The sequence below is a fragment of the Amblyraja radiata genome, chromosome 2, assembly GCF_010909765.2.
Source record: "Amblyraja radiata isolate CabotCenter1 chromosome 2, sAmbRad1.1.pri, whole genome shotgun sequence".
Taxonomy (NCBI): Eukaryota; Metazoa; Chordata; class Chondrichthyes; order Rajiformes; family Rajidae; genus Amblyraja; species Amblyraja radiata.
In genome coordinates, this window is record NC_045957.1 from 27,096,091 (window position 1) to 27,118,599 (window position 22,509).

At 46.0% G+C, this 22,509-nt stretch overlaps 1 protein-coding gene across 5 annotated transcripts in view; it reads right to left on the minus strand.

Annotated features, from left to right (window-relative positions):
- The window catches only part of prkag2 (protein kinase AMP-activated non-catalytic subunit gamma 2), a 397,145-nt gene that overhangs the window by 126,739 nt on the left and 247,897 nt on the right, over positions 1–22,509 (minus strand). Inside the window, exon 1 of one of the 5 annotated variants that reach the window (XM_033043964.1) lies at positions 14,735–15,181. The exons of the other annotated variants lie outside the window; for them this stretch is intronic. Within the exon in view, the coding sequence (XP_032899855.1) occupies positions 14,735–14,828 (94 nt within the window). The 5' untranslated portion in view covers positions 14,829–15,181. Of the gene's footprint in view, positions 1–14,734; positions 15,182–22,509 lie in introns of those variants that run through there. 5 annotated transcript variants of the gene reach the window in all.

A 22,509-nucleotide genomic window follows, 5' to 3' on the forward strand; every position in this document is an offset into this window, starting at 1 on the left:
TCTGGTATCCTCCCACACTCCAAAGTCGTGCAGGTTTGTAGGTTAATTGGCTTCTGTAAATTGTCCCTAGTGTGTAGGATGGTGTTGGTGTGCGGAGTGGGGTAATCGCTGGTCGGCATGGACTCGGCGGGCCGAAGGGCCTGTTTCCATGCTGGATCTCTAACCTAAACTAGACTAAACAAAGTAGCAATAAGTTTACTGTGGTTTAGTGAAAAACACCCTTGAAATGGTGGAAGAGAAATTGGAGGAAGAGAAGGAAATATTTAAGAACAGCAAACTGCTCAAAATCACTGGCGTGAAGGCACCAGAGTTGGGCCTCTCTTTGCACGCTGGTCCCAGATGATAATCTACTGTTGCCCACAACAATCCGGTGTGGGCGAGTTGGGCCGAAGGGCCTGTTTCCACACTGTATTACTCTATGACTCTAATTGCCCCACTCTTTTAAATCCATTTGGAGATCTATCAGTATTTCTAGCTGGACATTCTGCACTCTGGTATATATCTCTTTGTTCCACTGTTGTCCTTGGAAACATAGAAACATAGAAAATAGGTGCAGGAGTAGGCCATTCGGCCCTTCGAGCCTGCACCGCCATTCAATATGATCATGGCTGATCATCCAACTTGTGTATGACTGGATTGTACACGTATTATCTTTAATTGGAAAGCATGCAAACAAAAGCTTTTCACTGCATCTCGGTGCAGGTAACAGTAATAAACCAAACCAAATGGCAAAGGGGATCGCAGGTCGAAGTGAGGAATACTATTTTATATTTTATCGCCAAAAACACAGAAGTTCAGAAATAGTTCGCAAGTTCCTGAGTAATAGGAGGAGAATTAGGCCATTTGGCCCATCAAGTCTACTCAGCCATTCAATTATGGTTGACTAATCTTTCCCTCTCAACCCCATCCTCCTGCCTTCTCTCCATAACCCCTGGCACCCTTACATATAGATTATTTGCCCATCATGTTCACAGCAGTAGAACACGGGTACTCCAGCTTCATCTCACTGGACAGTCCTTTGTCTGTAGATTTATAATTTAAGGCATTTTAGTTTAGTTTAGTTTTGTTTAGTTTATTGTCACGTGTATAGAGGTACAATGAAAAGCCTTTATTGCGTGTTGACCAGAGAGCGAAAAAGACTATACATGATTACCATCGAGCCGTCCACAATGTACAGATACATGATAAAGGGAATAATGCAAGATAAAGTCCAGTAAAGTCCGATTGAAGATAGACCTAGGTAGATAGTACTGCAGGATCGCTCTCTAATTGTTGATAGGATGGCCAGTTGCCTGATAACAGTTGGGAAGAAACTGGCCCTGAATTTGGAGGTGTGCTCAAGAGCTCATCAAAGATGAGGAGAGAAAGGAAAGGAAAATGAATAAAAGCAAGTTAAGGAGGCAAACCAGCATGAACATTTTTATTTGAGACCCGAACCGTCACCTATTCCTTTTCTCCAGAGATGCTGTCTGACCCGCTGAGTTACTCCAGCTTTTTGTGTCTATCTTCAGTTTAAACCAGCGTCTGCAGTTCCTTCCTGCATGGTCACTGATTCATTGATCCCTGACTTGCTACTCTGCTGAAAGGATATCGATCTCAAACATTAGTTTCTCGCTGACTTGCTGAATATATACAGCGTTTTCCGTTTTTAATGCAATGAGCCCCATTGCCTGTTTCTGGTCCTGGAAAATTACAAGGTAATATGAAAGAGGAACAAGAGCAAGCGATATTGGTCAGCCATTCAATAACATCACGGCCAGTCTAATCCTGACCACTTTCCTGCCTATTCCCCTTGGGTGTTCATTATACTCAAAGACAGAGGTTTTCTTCAGCCTTGAATATATATATATATATATATATATATATATATTTAGAGATACAGCGCGGAAACAGGCCCTTTCGACACACCGGGTCCACGCCGACCAGCGATCCCCGCACTTTAACACTATCCTATACCCACTAGGGACAATTTTTAAAAAACATTTACCAAGCCAATTAACCTACAAACCTGTACGTCTTTGGAGAGTGGGAGGAAACCGAAGATCTCGGAGAAAACCCATGCAGGTCACGGGGAGGACGTACAAACTCTGTACAGACGCCACCCGTAGTCAGGATCGAACCTGGGTCTCCGGCGCTGCATATTTCATGAATCAGCCTCCACAGTTCGCAAAGGCACCCAAAGTTTCACGTGGCTCCAACAACATAGAACACTAGAGTACAAGAACCGATCCGATGGCGCACAATGTTTGCGCCAAACATGATGGCATGTTAAACTGATCTCATATGCCCGAACATTATCTATATCCCACTATTTACTGCCCTTCCACGTGCTATCGAGAGTAAGAATTGTCTTTCATCTCATCTTAACTGTGTGACGGTATATTGTGAAACTCGCATGGTAGGTTAACCTGGAAGGTTAGATCGCATGGATCAATGGAGAGCCAGGTTCTTGGAAGCAAAATTATCGATGGCAGGAAGGTAATGGCAGAAGGCTGTTTCTCGGACCTTAGGCCTGCGATGAGTGGTGAGCCTCAGGGATCGGTGCTGGGCCCATTGCTGCTTGTCATCTGTACCAACGATGTAGAAGAGATGCAGATGGCACTAAAATAGATGGTATTGTAGACAGTGAAGGTGATGGCGAAAAACTACGGTGGGATCTTGATCATTGTTAATGTGTCTGCTGACATTAAAATAGGTGCTATCATAGACTGTGAAAAATATTATGAAGAATTACAGCGGGATCTGGATCAGCTCAGTAAGTAGGCCAAGGAATGCCAAATGGTGTTCACTGCAGATATGTGGAATGTACCGATCCACCATCGGTTTTCCGGCACCCATGGTTCCAGAGCCTATCCGTTTTGCTGGACCAATAGAGATCACGGCCTAGGGCAGCCAGGATACCTGCCCTCAACGTCGACTTTGGGAATTGATGCTGGGGTAAGTCACCAGGTCAGACAGCATCTCTGCAGTACATGGATAGGCAACATTTTACGTTGGTACACTTATTCAGATGGTCTTAAATGGGCGATTGGTCGGCATGGACGGGTCAAAGGGCCAAAGGGCCCGTTTTCCTTCCTTTTCACCCTATGATTCTATCCTGATTCAACAGTTGCCCTGATGGGGGAATCCTCTCAGCATCTTATGCGGTTCAATAAGTGCACTTCTCGTTCTTCTGAACTCTGCTCCTCTGTATTTTCTTAATTATCATACCATGTACCTGTACAAATGTCTTTTCAATGTTGATATAGTACCTCCTCTGGCAGCTTGCTCCATGTGCCTACCACCCACCAAATGAAAAAATTGCCTCTCGGAATCGTCTACATCTTTCTCCTCTCACCTTAAACCGAAGCCCTCTGGTTCTTGATTCCCTTACTCTGGGTAAAAGACTGAGCATTCACCCTATCTAATCCCCTAATACACTTCTACACGATCACCCCTCAGCCTATTGCTCTCCAAGCCTATTGCTCTCCTAGCCTGCCCAACCTCTCTCTCCCTGTAGCTCAGGCCCGCCAGTTCTGGCAACATCCTCGGAAATCTGCTCTGCACTTTTTCCAGCTTAAGGGTATGAAATGTTGAATCAGAAGTTTGCCTGTCAATCAAACCTCCTGCTGCCATGGGCAAGATTGAAACTCCCGGTGTCTGATGCTGAGAAATGCTGAAGGCACAGACATTGTTCCATTTGTTGGGAAGTAAATGGCTCTTGCATGCCCGGAACTTCATCTCAAACCCGCTATTTACGAGTCTGCCGCGTAAACTCTGCCAGTTCAGCGACTCTCTTCGGGAACGTGCAACCCTCTGCATACACAGACACATCGTAACTGTCGACTAGATGGCCTGCCTTCTCTTTTACACGCAGTGGGCAACTCCAATGGGTCTATTTAAGCTGCAATAAACGTCTCGACCCGAAACGTCGCCTATTTCCTTTGCTCCATAGATGCTGCCTCACCCGCTGATTATCTCCAGCATTTTTGTCTACCTTCGATTTTCCAGCATCTGCATTTCCTTCTTAAACATTTTGTCTACTCCATTGCGATATCTCCTCAAGGTACGCCTACTTTAAAGTGATGGGTCTGTTTGCCAGAGACAATGTGTAAGTGGTCAGTCAAATAATGCGACCATAAGTAGTTTTGTATAGTTTAGTTTAGAGATACAAGATGGAAACCGGCCCAAGTCCACCCCGACCAGCAATCACCTGTTCATTAGTTCTATACTACACACCAGGGACAATTCACAGAAGCCAATTAACCTACAAACCTGAGATAGACACAAAGTGCTGGGGAAAGTGAAGGGAAATGGTTGGAGGGGAAAAAAAGTCACTCAAAAAAGGAGGAACTCAGCAGGTCAGGAGAAAATGGATAGGTGACATTTCGGGTCGTGACCCTTCTTGGACTTTGTTCATTCAGGCAGAGTTTGAAGAAGGATCCCGATCCAAAACCTCACCTATCCATGTTCTCCAGAGATGCCGCCTGATTCGCTGAGGTAACCCGGTATTTTGTGTCTGTCTTTGATATAAACCAGCATCTGCAGTTTTTATTATAAGTACAAGCGGAGGAAACCCATGCAGTCACGGGGAGAATGTACAAACTCTGTACAGACAGCAACCGTAGACAGGATCGTGCCCGGCTCACTGGTGCTCTACTAATGCCCCACTGTGTCGTCCAAAGTAACGGAACAAAAATACATTTCACAAAATATCCAGAAAGGTCAGTAAGACTTGTGAACATCCATCAACCCCCAACTGAATCCTTGTTCCTAACCTGGTGTGAAAGGGAAGTTTAAGAAAGGAGTAATGTAAGGAACAGACGACATTAATACTACAATATAATAAAGTTGCAGCTACAGAGGGTAATCGCTGAGCCCTAGCCCCGTGGCCTAACGCAAGACCCCGGGACCCCGGCCTACAAGCTGGTCCCTGCTCGGAGAAGGGAGCTAACCCCTGCTCGTCCCCCGAAGGCCAGCGACTGGGAGGATGGAGCCGGTGAAGAAGACGGATGCGACAGTCATGGGGTGAGGCCAGTAGGAGAGGAGAGGAGAGGGAGCTGGGGTCTGGCCCATGATCTTTGGTCTGGCCTATCGTGCCCTCGAGGTTGGCTACGGGAGGCTCCCCCATGGAACAAAGATGGTCGGGCGAGGAGAGGGACATTGGTTCGTTGTTCGATCCACACATCGAAGGAAGGCGACGGGTGGAGACCCCACAGCAGCCTGGGGCTCGCCGGGATCGGACGGCGCTCATAACAACTAAAGCAGGGGCTAGATTCTGAAAATGGTGCCAAAACATGGTGCCTGCTGCTGGATCAGTAGACTATTTTTATACGATTTGCTAATCAGGGATGTGCTTAGGTATGACAATACTCTACTGGACTGCTTCAAAGGAAAGAATTTCACTGTGTGTTTACACTTCGCTAATGTGACAATAAAAAGTACCACTGACCCATTGAAGTTCAGTGATGTGACAAGACTGAACCTCCCACATTTAATCATTCGGACATTCCCCGGCAGAAATCCAGGGCGACTTCAGCTAAAAACGTCAGCTGCACCCCATCAAAGACTTCCATCCTAATAAAATTTTCTTCTGTCCGCCAGTCTGGCAAGCAAGTTAAACTATTCTGCAAACACAAGTGCACCTTAATTCTCATTATGTACAGAGGAGATGTTCATCATATACCCCTCGGTGACCAATCTGCAGAATGACCTGAACAATCTGTGCAAGGTGGGATGTTAAAGCTTCATCAGGGTCTTTATCCAGTGCAGTACTTACTGCTCGTGGGCTTTTGCACTGCGCTTTGTTGACTCCTTGACTCTCAATCCCCACTATCTCGCTTCACGTCAGCGGCATTCGGGAAGCATTTCCATAAATAGTGCTGTCTGAAAGAGACTAAGGTGGTACTTCAAAAACGTGGCGTCATCCAAAATACACCGGTTGGCATCCGAGGCCATCACTGAGGCACAAGATCCTGGGTTCAAATCCCGAGTTTGGAAGTATGAGCAAGTCACTCAGATAGACAAACACAAAGTGCTGGTGTGGCTCAACAAGCCAGGCAGCGTCTCTGGAGAAAGAGGATGGGTGACGTTTCGGGTCGGGACCCTTTTTTTTCTCCGGAGATGCTGCCTGACCCACTGAGTTACTCCAGTATTTTGGTGAGGCCAAAGGCAAATTGGAGGAACAGCACCGCATATTTCACTAGGGCAGCTTAGAAAACATTGTTTTCTCTCATTTCAACTAACCCTTGCATTGCCTCTCTCTGCCTTCTCCTAGTAACCTTTCACACCCTTACTAATCAAGATCCTGTCAATCTCCGCTTTAAAAATACCCAATGACGGCTTCCACTGCCGTCTGTGGCAATGAATTTCACAGATTCACCACCCTCTGGCTAAACTAACTCCTCCTCATCTCCTTTCTAAAAGCACGTCCTTTTATTCTGAGGCTGTTATCAACCAAGTTCCAGAGGGATTGGTGCCGTGCCCTTGATATTAATGATTTCGATGTTCTCCCACTACAGGAAACATCCTCTCCACATCCATGGGGAACTGCTGAATTGACCCAACAGCTTTGAGAATGCAGGTGTCCGTTCTTGTTGCCCAGCTATAGGACTGTTCAGTGAATGTTTGTAACTTTATCAACACCAGAAACATGATGATACTTATGTACTGCCTAGTTGATGTCTGTTTCCTGATTTTACCAGCTTGAATGCAAAACAACACATTTCACCGTACCGAGGTAGATGTGACAGTAAAATATTATTGAATCATTAATGTCATTGAATTGGAGAGGGTGTAGAAGAGATTCACCAGGATGTTACCTGGACTTATGGGCTTGAGTTATAGAGAGACGTTGGATAGCCTGGGACAATTTTCTTTCAAGTGTCGGAGGCTGAAGGGTGACCTTACTGACGTGCACAAGATCATGAGGGGGTGGATGAAATGAACGCTCACAGTCTTTTTCTCCAGAGTAGAGGATTCAAAAACTAGTGGGGATAGACTTAAGGCGAGAGGGGAAAGGTCCAAGAGGGATCTCAGGACTAACATTTTCACTAGAGACCCACACCACCCTGGCCACGCTCTCATTTCACTCCTGCCATCAGGGAGGAGGTATACAGTAGGAGCCCAAAACCGAGCGTCCTGGTTCAGCAGCGGTTTCTTGCCATCAAGCTATTGAACACTGCAACCTCCAAATAGACTCTGAACTAAACAGACTTGGGGATGTTATTTTTCTCTTTGCCTGTTTGTGTATGCATATGTATATACAGTGTATATATATATATATACACACACACACACCACACACACACACATTCAGAACACTTGACTCTTGACATCAGGAATGAGCTGCCAGTGGAAGCTACAGAAGCAGATACAATTTCAACTTTTAAAAGACATTTGGACAGACGTATGGATAGGAGGGACTGAGAGGGCATAGGCCAAATGCTGACAAATGGAACCAGGCAAGTATGCCAGCTCGGTCACCATGAACAAAGTGGGCTGAAGGGCCTGTCTCCCCGCTGTATAACTCTGTGACACTATGAGAGGAATTGCTGAGCTGACACAACTTAAATGTCACCTGTGACTTGTGGCGAAAATCCTCAGGTCAAACTGCACCTGTTTAAATTTTCTTTGCAGTTAGTTTGACAAACGTTGACTGATTACTTTGACAAATGTTGAAAAGCCCATGAGAAATTTAATTTGTTCTCGATGTTAACATTTGTCGAGCTTTGCAAATAATAACAGCTACTTGCACGGTGGCACAGTGATAGAGTTGCTGCCTTACAGCACCAGAGACAACAGTTTGATCCTGACTACGGATGCTGTCTGTACAGGGTTTGTACGTTCTCCCTGTGATCGCATGGGTTTTCGACGCCTTGAGGATTGGGCATACAATAATTTCTCAGTTCTGATTCATACATCATCAGCGCACGCTGCTACTATCAAATATTGCTCCTCCAGTTCTGGGCTCTTCCACAGCACTAATGTTGATGCATTTGTCTTCAGCTGCACATGGCACAGTCAACCAGAGCAGAATAAAGAGTTTGGATCACCCTCGAAGGCTAATTAGATAATAAATCATTGGAGTAGAATAAGGCTATTCGGCCCATCATCTGCTCCGCCATTCAATCAATCATGGCGGATCTATCTTTTCCTCTCAATCCCACTCTCTTGCCTCTCTCCATTACCCCTGACCCCCTTACCAATCAAGAATCTGTCAATCCTTTTTCTCCAGAGATGCTGCCTGGCCCGCTAAGTTACTCCAGCACTTTGTGTCTATCTTCGGTATAAACCAGCATCAGAGTTCCTTCCAACTTCCTTCCAAAGTAGGGAATATTAGTGACAAGGCAGAGGGGTTTAAGGCAGATAATTCCAGAGGTTGGGACCTTGGCAGCATAAAGCACAGAGCTCTGCATTGCAACGCTTCATATCAAAAGGCCAGAATTGGAAGAGCTATATTTAATGCGTGCAGAATGCACTGACGATGAATGTCTTTGAATTAGCAAGCAATGCTAGACGTGACAGGCTGGATGTGCAGGCTGTGTCATCATGGATTCATCAGTTGGCCTGAACTTACAATGTGGGCTGGTCGATTTGCAAGCCAAAAAAAGACACAAAGTGCTTGAGTAACTCGGCAGGTCAGGCAGCATCTCTGGAGAACATGGATAGGTGACATTTCGGGTCAGGAACCTTCTTCAGACTGATCGATCCGCGCTGTTTCAGGTCGGGACCCTTCTTCAGTCTAAAACGTCACCTGTCGATCAGTCTGAAGTAGACAATGCAGCAGAGGCCCTAGCTCCAAGACTGTAGACAGTGCCCCAATTCCCCAAAACTGCAGATGTAGCCCCTACAGAGGGCAGCGGTAGAGTTGCTGCCTTACAGAGCCAGAAACCAAGGTTCGATCCTGACTACAGTTGCTGTCTGTACGGAGTTTGTACATTCTCCCTGCGACCACGTGGGTTTTCTCAGGGTGCTCCGGTTTCCTCTCACTCCAAAGATGTGCGGATCTGTAGGTTAATTGGCTTCGGTAAAAAAATGGTAAATTATCTCTAGCATGTGGGATAGTGCTAGTGTACGGGGGTATTGCTGGTCGACACGGACTTGGTGGGCCGTAGGGCCTGTTTCCGCGCTGTGTCTCTGAAGTCTAAGGTCTATGTGGCCCCGTTATCTACATACTTCACACAGATCCTTGTTCCCAGATACTGCCAGATGTGGCCTCAATTCCTAGGCACTGTGTATATCGCCCTGTTTCCGAGACAACCAACCGAGACAACCGAGACATTTCCCTGGTTCTGGGAAATTGAAGGCAGGGTCCCTGTTCCCAGATGCTGCAGGATATGGAATGATTTCTAGGCCGAATGCAAGGAGCTGCCGTACAAAAACCTCAATAAAATGCCTCATCATAAATTTAGATCCCCGATTAGCCAACCTTTCAGTTGGTGCTTTTGTGAATCATGGTTTTGAACAAAAATACTTAGGATTTAGACATGGGTCTGCGCTCAGTCAATGTGACACTTGTTTCCAAGTTAGAAGCATGTGGGCGTTAAAAGACCTAAAAAATAAATCCACTTGTACAGATCCTCTCTCATCTTGGGAACAGTACCAAACACAGAGCAGACAATGCAGTACAGTTTCTTTAACAAGTATTGACTGCACATGAAACTCGGCAACCAAGTCTGGGATCATCACCTCAGCTGATGCAACACGAACTACGTTGTCCAGAGTTACATTGTTGGATCAGACATTGTTCTAAGGCCCAGCCTTTGAAATATTAGTTTAGTTTAGTTTAGATATGCAGCGCAGAAACAAGCCCTTCGGTCGACTGAGTCCAGCGCTGACCAGTGACCCATGAACAAACACTGTCCTACACACACTTGGGTCAATTTATAATATTACCAAAGCCAATTAGCGTACAAACATGTACGTCTTTGGAGTGTGGAAGGAAACTTGAACATCGGGAGAAAACCCACGCTGGTTACGGAAAGAACCTACAAACTCCATACAGACAGCAATCAAACCCAGGTCTCTGGCGCTGAAAGGTAGCAACTGTACCGCTGCATCACTGTGCCGCCCAAAAAACAATGAACCTACAAACCTGTATGTCAAGTCAAGTCAAGTCAAGTCAAGTCACATTTATTTATATAGCACATTTAAAAAACAACTCTCGTTGGCCAAAGTGCTTTACATTTGTTATAAGAATAGCACAACAAAACAAACTACATACATATATACATGTAGCCCTCACTCAGAGGACGTCAGGAAAGGCTTGGGAGTATAGATAAGTCTTTAGTCTTGACTTAAAAGAGTCGATGGAGGGGGCAGTTCTGATGGGAAGGGGGATGCTGTTCCAGAGTCTGGGAGCTGCAACCGCAAAGGCGTGGTCGCCCCTGGGCTTATGCCTAGACCGCGGGATATTCAGCAACCCCAAGTCGGCCGATCTGAGGCGCCTGGAGGTGGAGTGGTGGGTGAGAAGACTTTTTATGTAGGTGGGGGCAAGCCCATTGAGGGCTTTGTAGACATGGAGGAGAATCTTGAAGTTTATACAGAACCGCACAGGGAGCCAGTGGAGAGAGGCCAGGATCGGGGTGATGTGGTCCCTTTTTCGGGTGCCCGTCAGGAGTCTCGCTGCGTGTGTATGTCTTGGGATGTGGGAGGAAACCGGAGCACCCGGGAAAAAAGTCACAGCAAGAATGTGCAAACTCTGTACAGACAGCACCCGTAGTCAGGATGGAGTAAGGAAGGGTCCCTGCGCTGTAAGGCAGCAACTCAACGGCTGTGCCACTGTGCCTCGTTGTTTCAGCAAGGAGCAGCGCAGTTATCCCCAGCACCCCGCGCTAACATTTGTCCCTCAAACTGCATTCCAAAGCGTATCTGAAACTGATGAAAATTTGAAGCAGAGTCCCGACCCGAAACATCACCCATTTCTCCAGAGATGCTGTCTGGCCCTCTGAGTTGCTCCAGCACTTTGTGTCTACCTCACCAAAGCAGATTATATGTTCAGCGTTGCTTTGCAATTCATGACACCTTGCTATTTATTTTATAACTGATAAGCAGTTTACCTTTACAGTTCAAAAGCGATTCATTGGCTGTGAAACATTTTTGGACATTTTGTGGTGAAAAGCATGGTCATAACCATATGGGACTTTGGTTAGGCCACAATTACAGTATTGCATGCAGTTCTGATTGCCCCATTACAGCAAAGATGTGGAGGCTTTGGAAAGGTTGTACAGGGGGTTTGCCAGAATGCCACCTGGATTAGAACCGGTGAAGGTACAGGAAGAGGTTGTTTAGACACGGATTGTTTTCTCTGGAACGTTAGATGTTGAGGGGAGACTTGAAAGAAGTAGAAAAAAATAGTGAGAGGTATAGATAATGTAGACCATCAGAACACTAGTTCTATCCTGCACACTAGGGATAATTTACAGAGGCCAATTAACCTACAAATCCGCACGTCTTTGGAACGTAGTGAGAAAGCTGGACTTCCCGCAGAAAACCCGCGCGGTCTCAGGGAGAACTTACAAACTCTGTAGGGACAGCACCCGTGGTCAGGATTGAACCCGCGTCTCTGGCTCTGTAAAGCAGCAACTCTATCGCTGCGCCACCGTGCTGCCTGCAATGCGCTGGTGGGGGAGGCAGACGCGAAAGTGGCATTGAAAAGGCTTTCAGATAGACACATGGACTTGCAGGAAATATAGGGACATGGTTCCATGTACAATCAGATGTGCTCGGTTCATTTTTTTTCTGTACCTAATCCACTTTCTCCTGGCTGCTACAATTTTCCATTGAAGTTTAACTTACCTTTGGAAAATTTGAAGTACAGCTCGCTAATAGGATACTTAAATGTGTAATATCAAGATACCTTATGGATTCACACTCTTCACTGTGCAAAACGATTTCCTACAATAGATGCATTTGATAACCAGCTTCCTGTCACCTATCCCATTTTTGAAATGACTACTGGAAAGCACCCAGTATATGCGCAGCCCAGCTTTCTTGTATGTTACCCCTTAGTTTGTACAGCCTCTGCCTCACAGCAACAGAGACCAGCGTTTGACCCTGACCATGGGTGCTGTCTGTGTGAAGTTTGCACATGCTCCGTGACTGAGCGGGTTTCCTCTGGGTGTTCCGGCTTTCTCCCAAAGACGTGCGGATTTGTAGGTTAATTGACTGTAAAACTTCCCCTAGTGTGCAGGGAGTGGGCGGGAAAGTGGGGTAACACAGAACTAGTGTGAATAGGTGAGGGGTGGTCGGTGTGGACTTGGTGCGACAAAGAACCTGTTTCCATGGTGTATCTCCAAACCAAATTAAACAAAACTAAACTAAGCCTGTGTAACATGTGCTTAGAGATCCAATTGAAACCAAATGCTACCCCCTGTGAAAATACTACTCCGCTAGTCAAGTAGGGAGCAGGGCAAAGAGAGAAGACTATAGACCGCCTTCAGTGGTCGGTAAGATTTTAGAGTCCATCATTAAGGATGAGGTTTCCAAGTACTAAGAAGCATATAATAAAATAGGCCGAAGTCCTATTTAGGAGAGTTAGAACGGAAATGAGGAAACACTTTTTCACACAGAGTTGTGAGTCTGAGGAATTCTCTGCCTCAGAGGGCGATGGAGGCTGGTTCTCTGGATTCTTTCAAGAGAGAGCTAGATAGGGCTCTTGAAGATAGCGGAGTCAGGGGATATGTGGAGAAGGCAGGAATGGGGCACTGATTATGGATGATCAGCCATGATCGCATTGAATGGCGGTGCTGGCTTTAGGGGCCGAATGGCCTACTCCTGCGCCTATTGTCTATCGTCTATTGTCTATTGAGTGTCTGACGGCTCTGGGTCTGTACATGCTGGAGTTTAGAAGGATGAGGGGGTTATCTCATTGAAACTTACCAAATAGTGAAAGGCCTGGATAGAGTGGATGTGGAGAGGATGTTTCCACTAGTGGAAGAGTCGAGGACCAGAGGGAACAGCCTCAGAATAAAAGCATGTACCTTTAGAAAGGAGATGAGGAGGAATTTATTTGGTCAGAGGATGGTGAATCTGTGGAACATTCATTGCCACAGATGGCTGTGGATACTGTCATTGGGTACTTTTAAAGCAGAGAGTGACAGGTTCTTGATTAGTAGACTCGATGGGCCGAATGGCCTAATTCTCCTCCTATAACATGAACATGATTCAAAAACAGCTTGTTCCCTGCTGGTCATAGACTCTTTAATGCATCACTCCTATGCTAAGATAGATACACAGTGCCGGAGTGACTCAGCAAGTCAGGCAGCATCTCTGGAGAAAAAGGAAGGGTGGCGTTTCTGGTTGAGACCCTTCTTCTGACTGAAAGTAGAGGGGGTGGGGGGGGGGGGTGGGTAAGAAAAGGCCAGAACAATGCAGGACCTGCAACAGATGACCAAGGAGAGGTGGAGCCCGTAGTGCCCCATTGTTGGCTGGGGAAGAGGTGACAACGAAAGGATACAAGGATGCAAACAGTGGAAGTAGTAGGATGGCTAGGATGGGAGAGGGAACGCACGGGTTACGTGAAATTAGAGAAATCAATATCATACCACTGTGTTGTAAGCTGCCCAAGCAAAATATGAGATACTCTTCTGCCAATTGCCTTATTCCTATGTGAAGGAATCTTCTAATCTACCTCATTATGGCACTTGCACTTTTTATAACCTGCACTTCCTCAATAGTAGTAATATCACATTCTCCATTTGGTTTATTTCTTCACTACCTGATGTACTCGTGTATGAGTTGCCTAAAAGGCATGCAAAACAAAGTTTGTCACTCTATCTCTGTTTGTACACATGCTAATAATAAACCAAATACAGGATACATTTCTTCCCCAATTATTCTGCACACAGAATTAACATTATATATAGATGTACATTGCAGAGTTAAGGAGGTTTCATAACCCATTACAATGAGTGGAAATAGCTTTAGATTTATTATTCTCACGTGTACCGAGCTACAGTGAACATCTATGTTTGCATGCTTTCCAATCAGATGAGATTATACTCTATATAAAAGAGGGACCAGCTGTTTCCACGCTGCATCTCCAAACTAAACTCCACTAACTGCAATCGTCACACTTCAGTACAATAGGTAGAGCATAAAGGAGTGATGAACAAAGCTCCCAACATTGTAGCACATCAGTTTCATAGTCAAAGACCTGTAGGTTTATCGTTTAATTGGCCTCTGCAAATTGCCCCTAGTGTGTATAACATAGAACTAGTGTACAGGTAATCATTGGTCGGCGCAGTCAAGGTGGGCCAAAGGGCCTGTTTCCACACCTATCTCTAAACTAAACTAAACTACAATCAATTCAAATACAAGTACAATAGGTAGAGCATAGGGGAAGTTACAGAGTGCTGAACACAGCTCCCAGCATTGTTGCGCATCAGTTCCATAGACAAAGACCTGTAACCTTGTACTTTAATGGGCTTCTGTAAATTGCCCTTGTTTCTACACTGTATCATTAACTAAACTAAACTACTATCAAATCAAACTCAAATACAATAGATAGACCAAAGGGGAAGATACAGAATGCAGAATATAGTTCTCAGCATTGTAGCGCATCAGTTCCATAGACAAAGTCCAATGTCCGCAATGGGGTAGAGATGAATCGGACAGCACCCTAGCTTATGGAGGGGCCGTTCAGAAGCCTGACAACAGGGGGAAGATGACATTCCTGACAACTCATGGAAGTATTATCAATCTTGAAGGAGTAACCCAGTCCAGTGCCCGGCCCGTGGTGTGAGCTGCTTACCTAAAAGACCATGAGGCACTGACTGCCGTCGCTCTGGTTTGCTTTCCTGGTCCTTGCGTTTCTTGCTCCCTCTGAGGCTGCCAAAGCGCTTCATGGGCAGCAGTGGTCTGGATCAGTGTGGAAGCTGATCATGCCATGCGTCAGCAGACGAAGGGGCTGCTTCGGCGGAGAAGAGCACAGGGCTGGCTGACTTAGGAAGGCAGATCTTCACGGCTGGCCCTAGGAGCACTTTGCACGCTAACTAAACAGTGGGGAACAAAAATCAGCGATGATACCTGTCCTTGTCCTGAGACAAAATAAAGCGCATCCCACAAATCACTGAGCATCCAGGACAACAGCAGGCAATGTCCCGATGCAGTAACTCCGGGCTCACTCGCCTCTCCTGAGTGCAGTCAATACAGACATGCGCAGCTACAAACTCCCCTGCAGCCGATCGTCAACTGCAGCTGTGCACAATGTGGCTTTAAAATAGCTTGGATGGATTAGACTGTAAAAGGAAACCTCCCAGCAACCATTGGCCAAAGCCTGCCTCCTCCTTGTGGCATGACATCACATCTATTTTGATTCAAGCTCCGAGTGGTGAGAAGCCAAAGCCTTTCGTTGCTTTGACAGCAAGATGTTCACATCCATGCCTTGCTCTGCAAATGCCCACTGCCTGCACTGTAAGGCAAGGCTCTGTCTATTAGTGTCGACCTACAGTTCTGTTTGGGGCGGAATCAGCACAATTCAACAGATGAACACAGTCGGCATTATTTTCTGGCAAATCGGGGGGTGACCCAGTGGCTGAGTGGTAGAGATGCTGCCTCGCATCGTCAGAGACGTGGGCTCAATCCTGACCTCTGGTGCTGTCTGTGTGGCGTTTACACAAAGACGTGCAGGTTGATAAGTTGATTGGATAGGAAAGGACTGCAGATGCTGGTTTAAATCGAAGGTTTAACTCAGCGGGACAGGAATCCCTTCTCTCCAGAGATGCTGCCTGTCCCGCTGAGTTACTCCAGCATTTTGTGTCTACCTTTGGTAGGTTGATTGGTCTCTTGTAAATTGCCCCAAATGTGTATGGAGCGGATGGGAAAGTGGGATAACGTGGAAATAGTGTGAATGGGTGATAAATGGTTGGTGTGAACTCGGTGGGCTGTAGAATCTGTTGCCGTGCTGGAGCTCTAAACTATTCTCCTTCTTCCGTCAAATACACTTTATGTTCGTCAGGATGTTCTGGGACTGCAGCATCTGGGAGCAATGCCAGATGCACTTGCTGGGCAAGGATGTGGAGGGCTGATCTCACTGGAGTGTGGTTTAATTTAGTTCAGAGATACAGTGGAGAAACAGGCCCATCGGCCCACCGGGTTCACACCATCCAGTGATCACCCACCCACCCCGTACACTACCACTATCCTGCACACTAGGAACAATTCACAATTTTGCCTGAACCAATTAACCTACAAACCTGCACGTCTTTGAAGTGTGGGAGGAAAGCGGAGCACACGGACAAAACCCACACGATCATGCACACAGCTCCATACAGACAGCAACTGTACACACTCCATGTAGACAGCAACTCAGGTCAGGATGGAACCTGGATCTCTGGCGCTGTGAGGCGTCACTCTACTGCTGCACCACTGTGCCGTCATAAGATTGTGAAGTCTCAGTGACAACTAGGCCAATGGCAGAGCCCAAAAAACACTATAGGAGCAGAGTAGACCACCGGGTCTGTCAAGCCTGCTCCACCATTTAATATGGCACATCAGACAACCCACCATTGACTCCAGCCACACTTCACGCTGCCTTGGAAAAGCAGCCAGACCTTTCCCACCCCATCATTCCCTCTCCATCCCGTTCCCATCGGGCAGAGGATACAGAAGCTTGAAAGTGTGCGCTACCAGATGCAGGAACAGCTTCTTCCCCTGTTATCAGCCTTCTGAACGGTCCTTCCATAAGCTAGGGCACTGTCCGATTCACCTCTGCCCCATTGCGGACATTGGACTTTGTCTCCTGAACTGGTGCACTACAATGCTGTGAACTATATTTTTGCACTCTGTATCTTTTCCTTTTGCTTTACCGATTGTATTTGAATATGACTTGATATTATCCGCGTATAGTATTATCCGATCTGTTTGGATAGCATGCAAAACAAATGTTCTCACTGTACACGTGACAATAATACACTTAATCCTCATCTGACCTCATGCTGAAACCTCACCTCTGTGCCAGTTCCCCATAGACCTCATTTCCTTGACCTGTCATATATTTACCTATCTCAATCTTAAATATTTCTAATCCGTTCATCTCCTGCATGTTCTGGGTCATGGAATTCCAGAGATTTACAGCCGTCTGAGAAAATAAATTTCCATGCAACACAGTTTAAATGTGTTCTTCAACGAAGAACCTTTGAACAAATGCTTAAATTGCGTAAATGATTAAAAAAATTACTTAAAATGTTCATTAAAGTCACTTTAATTTTATATTTTTAATGATTTGATAGTATTGTGTGTGTGTGTGTGGGGGGGGGGGGCACAGGACACCACTGATGTGGCACTGACCAGCTCTTCCCACAGTGAAATGCAATCATTCTATCATCTGTACCTGTATTTTTTAATCTTTTTCAATGCAAAATGAATGTAAGCATAAAACCTGTCAGCCTAACAACAATGTGTGGGAAGGAACTGCAGATGCTGGTTTACACCAAAGATAGACACAAAATGCTGGAGTAACTCAGAGTAAGGCAGCATCTCTGGAGAGAAGGAATGAGTGATGTTCCAGGTTGAGACCCTTCTTCAGCCTGAGAGTCAAAGGAGAGGGAGACTAGAGATATGGAGGGGCAAGGTGTGAAAACAACAGATCAAAGCAGACCATGATCAAGGAAATGTAGAGTGGTTCATTGTTAGCTGAGGGGAAGGTGACAATGACACATATAATCAGTAAAATTAATCAGGAGGACAGTGAAATCAAAGATCCTATAGCGAGGATCTTTGGTGAAACTAGTTGGAGAACTAGGGGGGGGGGGGTAGACAGAGAGAGAGAGAGGGAAAGCAAGTTCATTGAAGTTAGAGAAATCAAGATTCGCACCGCTTGGTTATACTCTGCCCAAGCAAAATATGAAGTGCTGTTCCTCTAATTTGCATTGGGCCTCACTGACAGTGGAGGAGGCCTAGGACAGAAAGGTATTTCGCAAAGTTGAGATTATATAGGCCCAGGTGGACATGGTTACAACCCTACATGGTTGCTGTTTACTTTCAGCATAGGGTTTTTGTGGTGTAAAAAGGTCCCAGTTTACATTTAAAAGATGTTTTCCTTTTATAATCAGTTAAAATTAAAAAAATAGTCCTAAATATATGGATCTGGAAAAGTTTACATATATCATTCTCTTGTAAGATTAGTTTAGTTTAGTTTAGTTTATTGTTCCGAGGGTGTTTGTTGCATGCTAACCTGTCAGCATGCAACTAAAGCTTTTCACTGGACTTCGGTACATGTGACAATAAACTAAACTAAACCTATATGACAAGGAAATATGTCACCTTTTCCAGATCTAATCTATATGAAGGACAATGATCAAGGCTGCCTTTTACTGGTGTAACTTCCCAATTTAAGAGCCAAGAGTGTCTTATTGTCATACAGTATGTATGGAAACAGAACGATGAAATTATTAGCTGTATTTTAATTCCTCAAATGCGACATGCTGGGATTTGAACTCACCTTCCAGGTGAATAATAGGGGCTCAACTATACGCTGCCATTTGTGGCCTTAATCACATGATTCTAGGACTCTAATTTATTTACGCAAAAGGATTTTGACAGACTTAGTAAAACATTATATCAACAAAGGTTCTTCCATTATCAAACTGTGTGAACTCAAAACCAACTGCTGGAAATGCTCTTTGCTTTCAAAGACTTTGCACCCATGCCAAGCATTTGAAGACATGCAGGTGTGTTTACTGTTGCTACTTTAGTCGACATTGAGGGAACTGGGGCCAGTCCTGGGGTGTAGTCTCCTAATTCAGCCTGCTGCAGAACTCAGATGGCAGGTGTTCGTTGAGGACAGGACACAGTGGAGGGGAAAGATCACAGGGAACGTAAATCGGACAATCCCAAGGGAGGAGGTGCCCGGGACGTGTGTGGTCTATGATTATGTCGGCTGCATTCCCACAGACCCATGAAGTGTAGGTTGAACTGATGGGGGGAGGAGGGGGTTGAAGGTTGGGGAGGTTGGTTTACATGATGGACGCAGCCTAGTCCATCATGTAAATCTTTGCAGTTTCTTGCGGGCTTGGGCAGAACGTTGCTGCACCAAACCGGTCCAGACCCGAAACGTCACCGATGCCTTTTCTCCAGAGGTGCTATCTGATCCGCTGAGTTACCCCAGCACTTTGTGTTTATCCGTGATGCATCCTGATAGGAAACCTTCTATGTTGCATCTGTAGAAATTAGTAAGGATCATAAGGGCAATGACCAGATTACTTGATGATCGTGTCGTTGGACTAAAGCAAATCATTGATGGTATTTACACCTTGGAACTTGAATCTCTAGACCTTCTCCACTTCAACACCATTGATGCTGTCTGGCCCCTGCATCCCCCTCCACTTTGTGAAGTTGATACCTAGCTCCTTCGTATAGTTGACATGGAGGGAGAGGTTGTTGTCTTGACACCATATTACAAGGCACTCTATCTACTTCCTCTACCCTTCTCAACATTGTTCAAGTTTATGTTTTAGTTTCGTACAGAGATGCAGCGCGGAAACAGGCCCTTCGGCCCACCGAGTCCAGGGCGGCCAGCGATCCCCGTACACTGCCACTAACCTACACACTATGAATAATTTACAATCTACAAAAGCCAATTAACCTACAAACTTGTACGTCATTGGAGTGTGGGAGGAAACCGGAGCACCTAGAAAAAACCCACAGGGAGAACGTACAAACTCCGTACAGACAGCGCACATAGTGAGGATTAAACAAGAGTCTCTGGCGCTGTAAGGCAGCAACTCTACGGCTGCGCCACCGTGGCGCCCACGTTCAAACATGGAGGATGTTTTGTCACTTATCCTTAATGTTTGCGGTCTATGGGTCAGGAAGTCAAGGTTCTAGTTGCAGGGGGAGGGGGCATTAAGTCCTAGGTCTTTATAAGTTTCCGTTGTTCACTTTCTATTCACATCTTTCCGGGTGAGCGTAATTGTACACAGCTCCACAGGAGCACCCTGATGCAGCTGCTAGAGACTCTGCCTTACACTTCCAGTGCCCCGAGTTTAAACCTGATCTCTGGGGTGGAGTGTTGGCACACGCTCTCTGTGACAGTCTTCCTCAGAAACACTAGTTTTCCCTCTCCCCACCCACGTCCTCAAGACATGCAGGGTGTTCGGTTAATTGCCAACAATATCGTCCTCTAGTAGGTAGGGGGCGGCACAGTGGTACATAGAAACATAGAAACATAGAAAATAGGTGCAGGAGTAGGCCATTCGGTCCTTCAAGCCTGCACCGCCATTCAATATGATCATGGCTGATCATCCAACTCAGTATCCCGTACCTGCCTTCTCTCCATACCCCCTGATCCCTTTAGCCACAAGGGCCACATCTAACTCCCTCTTAAATATAGCCAATGAACTGGCCTCAACTACCTTCTGCGGGAGAGAATTCCAGAGATTCACCACTCTCTGTGTGAAAAAAGTTTTCCTCATCTCGGTCCTAAAAGATTTCCCCCTTATCCTTATCGCGGGTGGACATAGATTGTCGTAGATGTGGCCAATACGTGGCCGTCCTAATGGGTCGCCGGTTGTCGGTAGCTTGCCGTAGCTGGACGTCGACTAGGTGGTAGGTTGTTGTAGACATTGTCGTAGGGGGATCCAGTCGCTGCTTTTTCACCGACCTGCTACGACTATGACAGTCGCTGGCAGTCGCCGAAAAAAATCGCCTAAGTGGGACAGATCTTTTACAGTGTCAGAGACCCGGGTTCAATCCTGACCATGGGTGCTGTCTATACGAAGTGTGTATGTTCTCCCTGTGACCACGTGGGTTTTCTCCAAGTGCTCCGCTTGCCTCACACATTCCAAAGACCTGCAGGTTTGCAGGTTAATCAGTTTCTGTAAATTGTCCCTATTGTATAGGCTAGAACTAGTGTACAGGGATAGCTGACTTGGTGGGCCAAAGTGCCTCATCCCACGCTGTATCACTACAAAAAAAGTAGGTAGAAAGTGATTGCATGGTTTCATGGTCAGTTTATTATCACATGTACCAATTAAGGTACAGTGAAATTTGAGTTACCTTACAGCCTTACTAAGTGAAAAGCAACATGGCGCACAACCGTATAAAAGTTAACATAAACATCCAACACAGTGGATTCCACAGTGATGGAAGGCAAGAAAGTTCAATTGCTTTCCTCTAATAGCGGTGAGGTGGGAGTTAATGTCAAAGAGAGAGAAGACTGGGATAGAGGATAGAGGTGAGTAAGAGAGGGCTGGCACAGTCTCAATGGGCTGAATGGAATTAGCAAATATAATCTGAACATGAAGCCGATTCTAGCTCCCAGCTTTGCTCTTAAACTCTACAGCTCAGTTTACAAAGGGATGAAAAACATTCTGCACCAGCTGTGATGTGATTATGGACATCCCATAAGCAGTGATGCCACTGTTAACTTGCTTTCTTTACAATTTTTGTGCTATTTTGGGTTTGTGCTATTTTGCCACGAGGCAGTTCAATAATTCATAACTGAACCCCTCCTTCACTTTTCTCCCCTTTACTGACACCTTTTTGTCCCCTTTTCACCTCACGCCTTTGTTGCTATTCCTACCCACCTGCCAATGAGCGTAGCTTGACTTCTCCTGAATAAACCGATCACTCACCAGACCTTATCCCACTCCCACCTCTCTTTTCCATCTTTCTTCCCCCCCCCCCCCCCCCCAATCACATCTGGAAGAATGTGCAGGATTATGTGCAGGCAGATGAGATCAGTTTAACTTGGCATGGTGATCAGCACAAACATTGTGGGCCAAAGAGCCAATTCCTGTTCTAGTACTTAAGAAGGAACTGCAGATGCTGGAAAATCTGAAGAAGGGTTTCGGCCCGAAACGTTGCCTATTTCCTTCGCTCCATAGATGCTGCTGCACCCGCTGAGTTTCTCCAGCACTTTTGTCTACCTGTGCTAGTACTGTTCTATGTTCCTGGGTGGCACAGAGGCACAGTGGTGGAGTTGGTGACTTACTGCGCCAGGGACCCAAGTTTAATCCTGACTATGGGTGCTGTCTGTACAGAGTCTGTACATTCTCCCCGTGACCGTGTGGGTTTCCTCTGGGTGCTCCGGTTTCCTCACACACTTCAAATAGGTCTACGTTTGTAGGTTAATTGGCTTCTGAAAACGTTAAATTGTCCCTAGTGTGTCGGATAGTGTTAGTGTACGGGGTGATCGCTGGTCGGTGTGACACGGTGGGCTGAAGGGCTCGTTTCCGTACTGTATGTTTAAAGTCTATAGTCCAATGTTTTGCCTGTCCATTTCCCTCTGCAGATAAAGGCTTCAGCGTTACTAAGGGGTTTTTAGTTTAGTTTAGTATAGAGATACAGCATGGAAACGGGCCCTTCAGCCCATCGAGTCCGCGCCAAGCAGCGATCTCCGCACACTAACTCTATCCTACACACACTACGGACAATTTCTAATTTTCCTGAAGCTAATTAATCTAGGAGCCTGTATGTCTTTGGAATGTGGGAGGAAAATGGAGCACCCGGAGAAAATCCACGCCGGTCACGGGGAGAACATAAGGTGTCGCCGACTATTTTTCAAAGTGTCTTTCGAGTTCAAGA